General features: G+C 36.3%; 1 protein-coding gene across 9 annotated transcripts in view; it reads right to left on the bottom strand.

The window, feature by feature from the left end:
* Nucleotides 1–12,768, bottom strand: part of EYA1 (EYA transcriptional coactivator and phosphatase 1) — a 398,871-nt gene that overhangs the window by 240,670 nt on the left and 145,433 nt on the right. For all 9 annotated transcript variants that reach the window (XM_044067272.1, XM_044067274.1, XM_044067271.1 and 6 more), the window contains one exon: nt 506–648. In XM_044067272.1, the coding sequence (XP_043923207.1) occupies nt 506–648 (143 nt within the window). The remainder of the gene's footprint in view (nt 1–505; nt 649–12,768) is intronic.

Genomic DNA, 12,768 nt, shown 5'->3' with positions numbered 1-12,768 from the left:
TAAGCTAAACATCAAGCCTATCTACCAGTACAAATATAACCTACCCCAAAGTTTTATAACACCAGGGCATGTGATATTAAATGAGAGCAAGGATTGCGTTCCCTGAATAGATTTTTTTTGTTTGATCAAACAAAATTTAGCAAAACAAATTTGGCAAAGAATTTTTCGCAGAACTGATTGTATTTTCTAGGGACACATGTCAATATAGTGCTGAACTGATTGTCTGTATTTTCTAGGGACACATGTCAATATAGTGCTGAATTACATACCCAGATCAACAGCCAAGTCAGAATATTGATCAAGCCAAATGATGATTTAAAGTGCTATGGCTACTAGATTTTGCCTTAATGTTTTTACACATCTAGGCTATTTCAGTCTACACATCAAAAACTATTGCAGATTTTTAAATGCATAGGCAGTTGTAATATTTGCTTATACATATACTAATTGACTTTCATGTTGATTTGACATGCTTTCATTTTTTCTTTTGTTATAATTATCTTACCTCAAGATCAGAGTCTGGAGGTGGAGAGGGGTTATTGTTCCTTCTTCCACGCCCGCGTGATTTCCCATCTGAACTTCGTCGCAACCGATCTGAATCTGAATCTTTAATAGGTGTTGATGGGCTGTGAATTGTACCATAATCACCTAAAATGAAAATAAAACAAATTACTAATTATACATTCTTTAACTCAGTTTCAGAGTAGTGATTTGTGAAAAAAATGCTTTACTTTTCAGATTATATTCTATGTTCTGCAGTGGTACAGCGGTAGCGATGTTAACTCACAGCAAGAGGTTCTCCCGTTCAATTCTCAGCTTGGCTTGGGAGTGCCTTCTGTGTGGAGTCTGCATGTCCTCCCCCCGGTTGGGTAGTATTTGAAAGACATGCATGCGTAAATGGGCATGCCTTCATTGAAGGTTGGGCATCGAGCTGGCACCTCGGCGTTTCATAAAAATCTATTGACAATCATTAGCGGACTGGAGTTCTGCTGTGGCAACCCCTTACTTGGTGTGTCCAGATGTGACCCTTTGCTATCCTTAGGAAGTCAACCTTGTGGTTAGTCAGTGCTTATTCCCAAGAAACAAGGGATCTTATGGGGAGTTGTCAGCATGATGCCAGGTGTCACTATACTGGCAAAGGTCAGTCATGTTTCTCTGTCTATAGAAAGAGCTAGTGTAATGATGTCAGCACGTCATTGCCAACCCACTGTTGAACTTGAAAGGACCTACAAGGCTTCTGATCTCCACCAGATGTAATAAGTCATAAGGCTCATCTACCCTGCCCCTACAATAGAAGAGTTGGCTATCAGTCATTACATCCTTTCCCCTATCCACATTACTAGTGACTCTGCCTCTGTACCATTAGTCTAGAAATGGTTATTTTACTTGTTTTTAATCTCTTCTGTTACCAATGAGATGTAATAGTTTTAAACTATCAATATGCCCCCAAATGCTCAACAGTAACATTGTCTGTAGCACATAATACCCCTAAGCTGTACTCAATGTTTGCAATATTTGTCTGAACAGTAAAGTTATACGCATGCATCAACAACAAGGTCACACTATGACAGACACTACACAGCTATCCCTTTGAAATCAAACCTGATATGACTTTAGATGCACTGATAAATCTTTTCGAACATAAAAGGGGAGTCTTGCATTGCTTTAAACCTAGAAATTCTATGCTGGAAATTTATTTTCAGAAAGATATGAAAACTTAAAATAAGAATATAATTAACCCAACTCACAAACACATCATCATCTGTAAGGACAAAATGAGAAGCTGGTATTGCCAGCTGTTTGCAAATCTGAGTGCATATGACTATATCTGTATATATATATATATATATATATATATATATATATATATATATATATATATATATATATATGTGGGAGTGTGTGCAACATAGTTGAAAAATGTGACAAAATAAAAGCAAACAGAAAACCTTTGAAAAATCTGACAACTTAGGAACACATTTTTCAATGTTTTGCAGGGGAGGCTGCACCCCCAGATGCAGTGATAATTATATTTGTCAATTCTGAGGTTGTATAGCAGTGGGAAAGGGCATAAGCCCCGCCATAGTATAAGTTCAGTTTTGTGAGAATCTTGTGTTTCCACATTTTTCAGTATAGTCTTACTAATTTTCAGTCTTTTTAGTGTTGATTTTATGTTGTGTCAATCATTTTGGGTACACCCTATATATATATATATATATATATATATATATATATATATATAGTCATTCCTTACATTCGAAGGTCACAGTTTTTTAAATGAGTAACTTTGATAGAATGTGGTCATTCACCTGAACATTTTTGTGTTTCAGGAAACTTTGTCAGCCACTGTCTATTTATCACTAGTCTGAGAGTTGCATAAATATGTGTGTAATCCACAAAACCAGTGGTCCAAAGTCTCTGTCAGTACGAGAATTTAATACTTTACATAAAATGCCAAGTTTTTGAGTCACATGTACTCTTTATCAATGCATTGAAAAGGTATGCTTTACTTGTGTATGCTGTCTTTAAACAGACAGCTATTCAGTTAAGTTTAGAGCAATCTCCATTTAGTGTACATAGTTACATTCTGTTGTTAGCAGTGGTATACCTTTTTGTGAAAGTGTTATGTTATAGAGATGTCTGATGAAATCTAGGCTTGCAAAAGTAACATTTGACATACTGTGTTTTTTTTCTTTGAACAGAACGTCTTAAAGGCCTACCCCCCTTTTTACAGTTTGCACAGCTTTAGTGACTGGAGTGCGATATTTTAAGGTACGATAATATGAATTTCCGACATTGTAAGATTTTGCTGTTTTCATCTCGATGTTTAGTATATCAGTGTTGTGGTTCTTCGGCTAAATGAAGTACATCCATATATATATATATATATATATATATATATAGATATAGATAGATATATATGTATGCATGTATGAGTACTATTATAAATCTAGAATTTAAGGTAAATTTCCACAGTATTTTGGAATACAAAATGTATTTTATTTATTTATTTTACATTTGTTTACTGGGAAAGTCCAACTGGACACGTCCTTTTTCAGTGGAGGCCCTGGGGAAAAGCTCCAATTAGAACAGTAAAATACAAAAGTAAGGAACAATAAATGTGTAATACAAGTCAACAAATGCTTAGTAGGAATATTTTGAACTTAATACATAGATGTACCCTGTACAAATCATCAAGGCTAACTATCAATAATGCATATTGTAGTATTAATCTGTAATTATGTGTTATAAACATCAGGACATTAGTGGTATTTTATACATTTTTGTAAAAAAGACTCACAGAGAGAGGCTTTACATTATAGTAATATCAAAAATCACATATTGTGTTCTATCTTTCATCCAGGCAGCAAAGAGCGGTTCATATTTACAAAATATTAAAGAAAATATCGAACAAGCAAGAATTAGTGATATACTATCTTTTTAGCAAGTATCTCAATGGTAGATGGTGTAGACTGGTAGATGTGAGGTAGAAAAGGAATTGTATGAGAGATTGTGCAAAGTGTGTAGATGTATTGGAGAGATGATTGCGGAGACTAACTAGGTAGTTGTCAGCAGGGAGTAGAGCAAGGGCAGATCCATATGTTAAGGATGGTTTACATATTGTTAGGGATGGTAAGGAGGTGAGATCTGCTGGCAAGACATTCCAGAGTTTGACTATGTAGTTTGAAAAGAGGGACTCTCCTGACCTGCTTGATTTTTGGATATATAGATATTTATGTGGTTTCTCTTGGTGGAAAATAAAATAATATTGAGCATAAACATGTAGCATGACTTTTCATTGCATTCTAAAGCTGTGTACTAACATTTCAGAAATCATCAATCATTATAATGTAGTGTGTTCTCAAGGGCCACTCGCTATCAACTCCATTCATGCATTCATTCATTCATCCATTCATTCATTCATTCATTCATTCATCCATTCATTCATTCATTCATTCATTCATTCATTCATTCATTTTTCAATGATATCTTTATTTATCAATTTCCTAATACTCTCTTTATTCTTCTGATAGTCATGGTGAGCTAGAGACTTAATCAATCTTGTACAGGATTCCTGTCCATTGCACAGCATATACACACAAAGAATCAGACTTAAGACACATACACAGATACAATGCACACACACACACACACACACACACACACACACACACACACACACACACACACACACACACACACACACACACACACACACACACACACACACACACACACACACACACACACACACACACACATGCACAACACATGCACACTGGCAATTCGAAGGCTTGGTATTTCACCTATCAACTTGTCAGCCTTCCTTTGAGATGTGGAATGAACCCAGAGAAAACCAACATGATCATGGGGAAGATATACAGATTCAATTTAAAAGGCATCATGTCTGGGAACAGAAACATAGATCTGAATGCTGTGAAGTAGCAATGTTAATTTTCGCACCACTGTTTGATCATACTTCCCTATCAGCACCCACAAATTTCCACTTTATTTATTTATTTAATCACATCTGATATAGGTAAGTGTCTAAGAAAGCAAATCTTAGTGCCAGCAACAGAACTTTCTTTGTCAATTCTGTGGCTTTTTCAAGGTGTCTTTGAAAAAAGTTCAACAAGCACACAGCTGATACAAGGTCATTCACTGCATACAAACAATTTCTTTCATAAAACTGGGTTAAACAATTATAAAATACGTTTGGGTATTTCTTACATCCACTAAGAATGAAGTATGCTAACTGAACTTAAAGTAAATTGCAGAGTTCACATAGTCACATCCCTTGACAGTACCTAGAAAGTTGTAAAGATTGTGGAGGAAGGAAATAATGTGCAATCTGAGTGTAGACAGATGTGCACACATTGCAGTGTTATATAAACAGGAATACACTAAGGTAGTGGATCATGTATTGGTGAAATCTGGAAGAGTGCCAGTTTTAGATGTTAAGAATAAAAGATGGTCAATTAGAATTATTGCAGTATCATGATAAATTTATAGCAAGGGAAAATATTTAAACAAAACTGAAACCAAAAGGAGGAAATGTGAAGCAGAATTTTCTGATCATGAGGATGTTTGGCAAGCACTGGAATGAATACAAATGTCATCATGACTGGAAAAGAAAATAATTCAACAAAAAGGCTAAATGTTTATAGAAAGAACATATAACTACAATACTTATTTCTAATAGCTGGACAGAGGGGGAGATATAATATAAAAAGGGTATAAGGTAATTATGAGGAAGAGGAAAGAAGATATTTTAAAGAAAAAAATAAATATGGGAATTTAACCAAAGAGATTATGGATTTTATACAAGAAAATAATGCATGTTATATAAACAGAAATAGAATTATATGAGCAAAATAGAAAAAGACAACAGGCTTTGAGACAATGATGTAAGTACAATGAATTGAAGAAGGTGTATCAATCCTTTTAGGAAAGGAGGTTAAGAAACAAAACATGATAGCAGAACAAATAATTACAAAGTGGGAATGGTACAAGCATAAGAAAAATATTGAGCAAGAAGTGATAGATTTTTTTTTTATCAGAGAAATATGGGGAGGGTAGACCAAAAATATTGCAAGTGGAAGATTAAAATTCAGAGGGGGGTCAGAAAAGGTCATCCTTTGAGCAGTGAGATATCTGCAGTCATAATGAATGAGCTTATAGGATAAGTATATAAACACATGGAAGAAGCAGTCAATATATTAAAGAAGCAGATATGCCTTTAACGGTGACTTATTGTGATGATGTAGTGAGAATTATTAAATATCCAAGATGGAGTGTAGAGGTAGTAAAAATGGTGAAGAAGTATTTAAATTGGGTAAGAACAAGAATAAATAAGGAAAAAAGTAAAAGTTTTTTAAAAAGCATGGTTTTGTTTAAGTAAGAAACAGAAATACTAGGGATAACATTTAGAGAATATTAAGATATGAATAAACAGTGGAAGAATATATAAGAAAAAGAAGGTAATGGAAACTATTTCAATTTAGTTTTAGGAAAAAATATTACTTAATAAACAATGTTATATTAGGGGAAGTTAGGGTATTTGTGATAGGTAAAGGCATTCCACGAAGATCTGGAAAAATAGTTATTGCAGGTAGTTTTTCTATTATTTCAGGTTCCGGGTTAACCAGGTAAAGAGGGGGTTAGTATAAAAAATAGAAAAAGAAGGACATATTTTTCAAGGAATCTAGAATGATAAAAAGTATGAAAGGACAAAATTGTGGTAAGAATATTAGAAGTAAAATACAGAGAGTTTTGGCAAAAAAAAATGATATGGGGAAAAACTAAGAAAAAATGGAAAATACTGACTGGAAAATGAATGTGTTAAATGGAAAAGTAGGGCAAATGTAGTATAAGGAAATTACAAGAACATATTACTATGTAGACCTGTGGGCTAAAGTCAGTTAGAAAGAAAAAATGGCAATTGTTCCCTTATTGCAAACCAGTGATATTAGCATTGAACTCTCATTCATGCTAATCTCTCAATGAAGATCAAAACAGTGCAAGTTAAGTGCAAACATTTTTTTTTCTTCCACAGAGCATCTTTGCATCTGCATTGACAGAAATGTCTTTGAGTTATTTAAGCCATCAAGACTGGTTATTTTATGCCTCATTTTGATAAAGCATGTCCTCAGAGTTTCTCTATTTATGCAGACCATGGAAACTCCAGTACGGCAACATTTTTAGTAATCCCTTGGGAATCACGGTAGCCTTGTTACCTGCAGATGCTGAGTTCCATAGCCCTGCATAGGATCTTTAAAAGTGACTCCAAGAATGAAGTTTAGCCAGAGTCAGTCTTCAGCTGTGACATGTTATAAACAAAGTATTAAATTATTTTCTTCCTTTTCTACCCATCAATAGTAACGATGGTTTTTTCATTCTGAATAGGATATCTGTCCATCTTAAAAGGCAGCAGATATTTATATGTCATATTACCCACTCTTTTAAAAATTACTTCTCCAGCACTTGATCCTAATAATTTCATCTAATGCAATGTTACAGTTTTTTCTCTGTCTTACAGTTTTTTGTTGTTTATCTATCTCTAAGTTATTTGCTCTTGTCATCTTTTCCATATCTCTAGATTTGTCAGTTTTAGCCTGCATATCTTTTTTGTATATTCAAATTTCATTAAGAAAAATATGATATGGCACCAGAACCCCTTTATTAAATAGTAATGTCTAGCACCTCAGCACTTGAAGGTATTTCTGCTAAGGTACCACAGGTTGCTGTTTAATGAAGTGAGTTTGCTACCATCTTGTATTTCTCTTTTTATTTATTTTATTTTATTGTATTGCTTTTCATAGATTCTTACATATGGGGAAAAAGATATGACCTGTCTTTCATAAAGAAGTTGCCCACCAGTTTATACCTTAAAGTATAGGAGAGTGCCCATGTGGTCAGTTAGACTGCTTTTGAAAGAAGTTAGTAAGCTATGCTGCTTCATTAGCAGATAGCTAATTTCTCAGACCTGGGAATCCTTGTGTATAATTCTTGTCACTGTTACTGATTCTATTATTTTGACATTTTTATTCTAAGACATCTAATATATTAATAGAATAGTATGAAAATGTGGAAATATTCCTTTCCAATATGTTTTCTGAGAAATAGAGTAGCAGAGTTATTACTGAAGTATGGAACAAGTCATTTTAATTTTCATGTAACTCTGTCATTGTCAGGATATGTAGTACATTAACAGAAAACTAAATACGTGTATAACATTCTCTTAGAATTGTGTCAGTTTTAGCAGGATAACAGATAGTAATGTGCAATAGCAAAGGTATGTAGCAGTATGGGGGCAAATTAGAGTTAGATCATGTGATGTACACAGTTGTAAAACTGTCTTATAGTGAACCAAACAGCTGCTATGCCTTTAAAAAATGTTATTCAAAGTTACTGTAGGAATCTGGAAATTATGGTGTTTCGAATTGCTGCCAATGACAGCCAAAATCATATGCCTCCTGACATTCAATATTCATGAATAAAGATGAATATTGTGGTTGGAAACCTCTCTCAAGACTTGACAGTCATTTTCTTCAGTACAAATGAGAGAGCGAGGGAGAAAAAGAGAGAGAGAGAGAACAGTAACTATAAAATGGTATGTGTATTAAAATGTCATAACAGTAAAGAGTTTACCGAGTAAACATATATGCATTTTCATTTTGAGAATTTGTTCTCATTTCATCATTTGTTTGCTTCATATCTCATTTGGATGAACATACAACTTCCGCTAACAGGGCTAACATCATTGTAACGTTTATGTGACAACATGCTATATCACACTTGACATATTGCCTTCTGAAACTTTATTTTAGGACTCCTACAGTCAATTGAAAGTTTCTGATCATTTACTTCTAATGTGCTGAGAATTAAAAACATAAAAGTTACAGACGACATGTTTCTAGGAATGTTTTTTATGTTTAGGTTGCTTTTTTCATACTTTACTGCCTCCGAATCCCAGGTATTACTACAGTATAACACAGTAAAACTTAAACCATATACAAAGGTATACTGACTTAAGGAATGGAATTCTGTGCAACGCATTAAGACCTTAGAGTGGGTTCTATGTTAAGATCATGAACATATACTGTTGTAGATCCTTTGTCCCTGCAGTCCTCACTTACTGTAATTAACTCCAAAGTTGTTAATTTCAGTAAAAGGAAAACCTCTTCTGTAGTCTACGTTTCAAATATGATTGTATTTTCTCATTCAGTGTTCATTAGAGAAGTATCCATTACACAACATATTTTAGTATATTCAGTGTAGATTGCTAGTTTGCATGTCAGGAGTAGATGAACCTGAGTTCATGTAGTTGGCAACATACATTTTTATAGAATGTTACACAGTTCATAGATACTGATGCATTCTTAATATGCATTTCAACAGTCAGGCACAAAAGGAAGCCATTTCATGCTTAGCATTGCTACCTCTGCATGTTTTGGGAAGAGTACAGCATCCCATCTAAGGAAGGCAAATATATCCAAATGCTATAATTATAGCTGCATTGAGATGGGAGTTAGTCCTGAAGTTCTATGGTTCCAAAAGGCAGGCTCATGAAAACTTACATAATATATAACTTTTACACATATGTAGCAGAGCAAAATAAAATAAGGAGTATGAATGCTTAGAGGAGAAACACATCACACTGAATGACATGTGACGACCTTTATTAAACTTCCATAACTTTGATTACCAATTTTATTTACAACTGGTCATAGTATAGTTCTAAACACAGCATAAACACCCTTGTAATGTTAATTAGGACAGCGTACCTGCTCATCCTACCCAGATAGCAGCGTCCATACCTTTGCTCACTTACTTTACTTATAAACCTCCTTGTAATGTTAATCAGGACAGCGTACCTGCTCATCCTACCCAGATAGCAGCGTCCATACCTTTGCTCACTTACTTTACTTATAAACCTCCTTGTAATGTTAATCAGGACAGCGTACCTGCTCATCCTACCCAGATAGCAGCGTCCATACCTTTGCTCACTTACTTTATTTATGAAGCTGCGTTCCATCTCACTTCATAAACCATTCATCAAATTACCAAATTACCAACCAAATAAGCAGCATCCTTACCTCCGTTTGCTTATCAGATGAGCAAACATCCTCCAGCTGCTCATTTCCTTTCCACAAATCCTAGGAATAAACCTCGACACACTGGAGGCGGAAAAGAAAAGGGCAAGCCTGTCCCTCTTATCCGCCCACCCCAACTAACATAGCCAAAATCCCCACCAAACTGCCAAGACAAAAGGGAGGGAGGGTATCAAGTTCACGCCAAAATGTGATTACTTACCCAGCTACACTTGTCTAAACCCCTTAAGCCCCCACCCACCCTTATCTCATTTCCTCCTAATCATCCCTCTCTCCATTTAACCCTTTCACCTCCCCAAACCACTTAACTCCATTAATATAGCAGCCTAACCCCTTCTGAAGATGTCCCAGGACAACTTGGTTTGTTACCAAACCTCATTTGTTCCAGTCCCCTTCAATAAACACATCACACCGAATGACATTTGACGACCTTTATTAAACTTCCATAACTTGGATTACCAATTTTATTTACAACTGGACATAGTATAGTCTATTCTAAACACAGCATAAACATCCTTGTAATGTTAATCAGGACAGTGTACATGCTCATCCTGCCCAATAAGCAGCATCCATACCTTTGCTCACTTACTTTACTTATAAACCTCCTTGTAATGTTAATCAGGACAGCGTACCTGCTCATCCTGCCCAGTAAGCAGCATCCATATCTTTGCTTGCTTACTTTACTTATAAACCTCCTTGTAATGTTAATTAGGACAGCGTACCTGCTCATCCTGCCCAGTAAGCAGCGTCCATACCTTTGCTCGCTTACTTTACTTATTAAGCAGCGTCCCATCTCACTTCATAAACCATTCATCAAATTACCAAATTACCAACCAAATAAGCAGCATTCTTACCTCCGTTTGCTTACCTATTCAGCAAATGTCCTCCTGCTGCTCATTTTCTTTCCACAAATCCTTGCAATAAACCTCCACACACCAGAGGAGGAACAGAAGAGGGCAAGCCTGTCCCTGTTCTCCACCAACCAGCCTGACCAGGCTGTTCCCACTCCCTTCTACCAAAAATTGTTCGACCAACTACCTCCCATAAGGGGAAGGGTTAAGCCAAACATCATTCGGTGTACCCATCACCTGTATAGTACATTAGATCCCTGTCATCAACCCCATGCCTTGACATACCAGCACTGAAACACAAATTAATGAAACTAAATAAAATAGGATTACCCGTTAACCCACTGTACCACACCAGAGCATCCACTCCAAGAATAGATTCCCTTTTAGTCTGCTTCCTTCAAGCCACTAACCATGGCTCACTTTTAATCATGCTCTGTGACCCCATTATACCTATCTAGTGACCAGGACATCTCCTGCAACCAATATAGTCAGAACAGGAGCATCCATCCTGTTAACTCCATCACCTTCAAAAGCTCCTTCCTTCAGGCCCCGACTGCTTCCACCTTCCAAATCGACAGGCACATCCTACAGTAATGTATCACCTGTGCAACCCACTTCCTTCAGCCACTGGGTAATGCAGGCTCATTTGTCATCTCAGCCTCAAATTCTGTACCTCCAACATCTGTAAAAGAGAAACAAGGTAAGCATGTTGTCCTTAAAACAAAACACAACTTATTTGGATATCTAACAGCTCTGCTGGCTTAACACCTTGTCTTTACCACTCGCCAAAAGCTGTGTGTATCCCCATCCCTCAGTAGTCCTGTCAGTAAAATGGTGTGTTATTGTATCAAAATTAACCTACCCTGTTCCTCCATTGTCCCAGAGCATTACATGCCAAAGTCAACACCGAAACATTAAACCCAAATGCCACATGAAACCATCCAAGGACAATTACCACCAACATGCCCAGCTGTAACCGTATTTCCCACCCAGTGTATGTAACAGAATTGAAATTTCCTTTCCAACATCCAACTGCTCAATATAAGTAGTTAACTTACTAGCCAGCCCAGTATTTGTTGACAAACCCACCACCTTCTGAATGACTAAAATGCCTCCGTCACATACAATGCCACATGAACTATAACCTCCTGAACCTCCAATTCCCAACACCAACCCCTGAAAGAAGAACCTTGCCTATCAAACTTCACAGCTATGAACCTTCCCCAACCCTTGACTAATAAACCACCCTACCTTGATAGCAAGGCAGACAAATACCCAATTTTTCTCATCAAATCCTACCCAGAAGCAACTGCAACACAAATTTAATCACTATAGTGATTTCCTACAATAAGCCATCCTTATAAAGGGAGCTCTAGGCCCTAGATTCCCACCCAACTTCCTCCAGCCCCAACATATCTTCTCCTCACTTGCTCCCACTACCTCCTATCTGAATCAACCTGATATAACTCTATGAGCATAAGATAAGATTACCTATGACCTCATAGTGCCCAATCCTGCAACAGGAACACTCCAGAGCAACACACCAACACAGCCGGATACATCACCTGCCAAAAAGGAAAACTGTAAATTCTTAGCACAGACACTGCAAAACTTCTTACTAACAAAGTTAGAGCTGACTGAGGCCTACCCTGCACACTCACTGCATGGCCGCTACACCATCCCGCAGACCCCAACCACCCAAGAGAGAGAGAGTACGACCCTTTGTACTCCACTTTTTGCAAAGTAACACTACCAATCAGTGTGGGGGGGGGGGGGAACTATCACATCACCTATTGCACCAAGTCATAACAAAGGACTCAATGCAACTATTGTACTTAAAGAGTATTATTTCTTACTTCATAAAACTGATATCATTTATCTTGTAGCCTACTTCTTGCTCTGCTATGCAAACAATGTGGACCATGCATAAATTACTCTGACACTATACCTCCCAAATGACACAAAATAAATAACAAAATTAATAGAAAATACAACCTTTAGAGCAAAGCTTAAAAGGATAATATTGGCACTCATGTCAGGAGCACATAATAGATGGCTACGATTGGAGACCTGATCATAATGCCTTGAATGGAACTTTATTTTGTCTATCTACCACCAGTCACAGAAAAAAAAATGAAAAAGCATAAGTACGTGAAATGTACTGCCAGATTTGAGCAAGCACTGTGAAACCAACATCTGCATATTTCTCAACTACTTGTCTTTAGCATTCTGGACAACACCAAAATTAATAGGTGGAAAAAAAAATCAAAATCATGGACAGCTTCTGTATATTGCTCTTAGTA

This window comes from Protopterus annectens, chromosome 3.part1 (assembly GCF_019279795.1).
Source record: "Protopterus annectens isolate FY-2018-M chromosome 3.part1, PAN1.0, whole genome shotgun sequence".
Lineage (NCBI taxonomy): Eukaryota > Metazoa > Chordata > Ceratodontiformes > Protopteridae > Protopterus > Protopterus annectens.
Note: the sequence above shows the minus strand (reverse complement) of the source record. Positions and strands in the feature narration are given on the sequence as shown.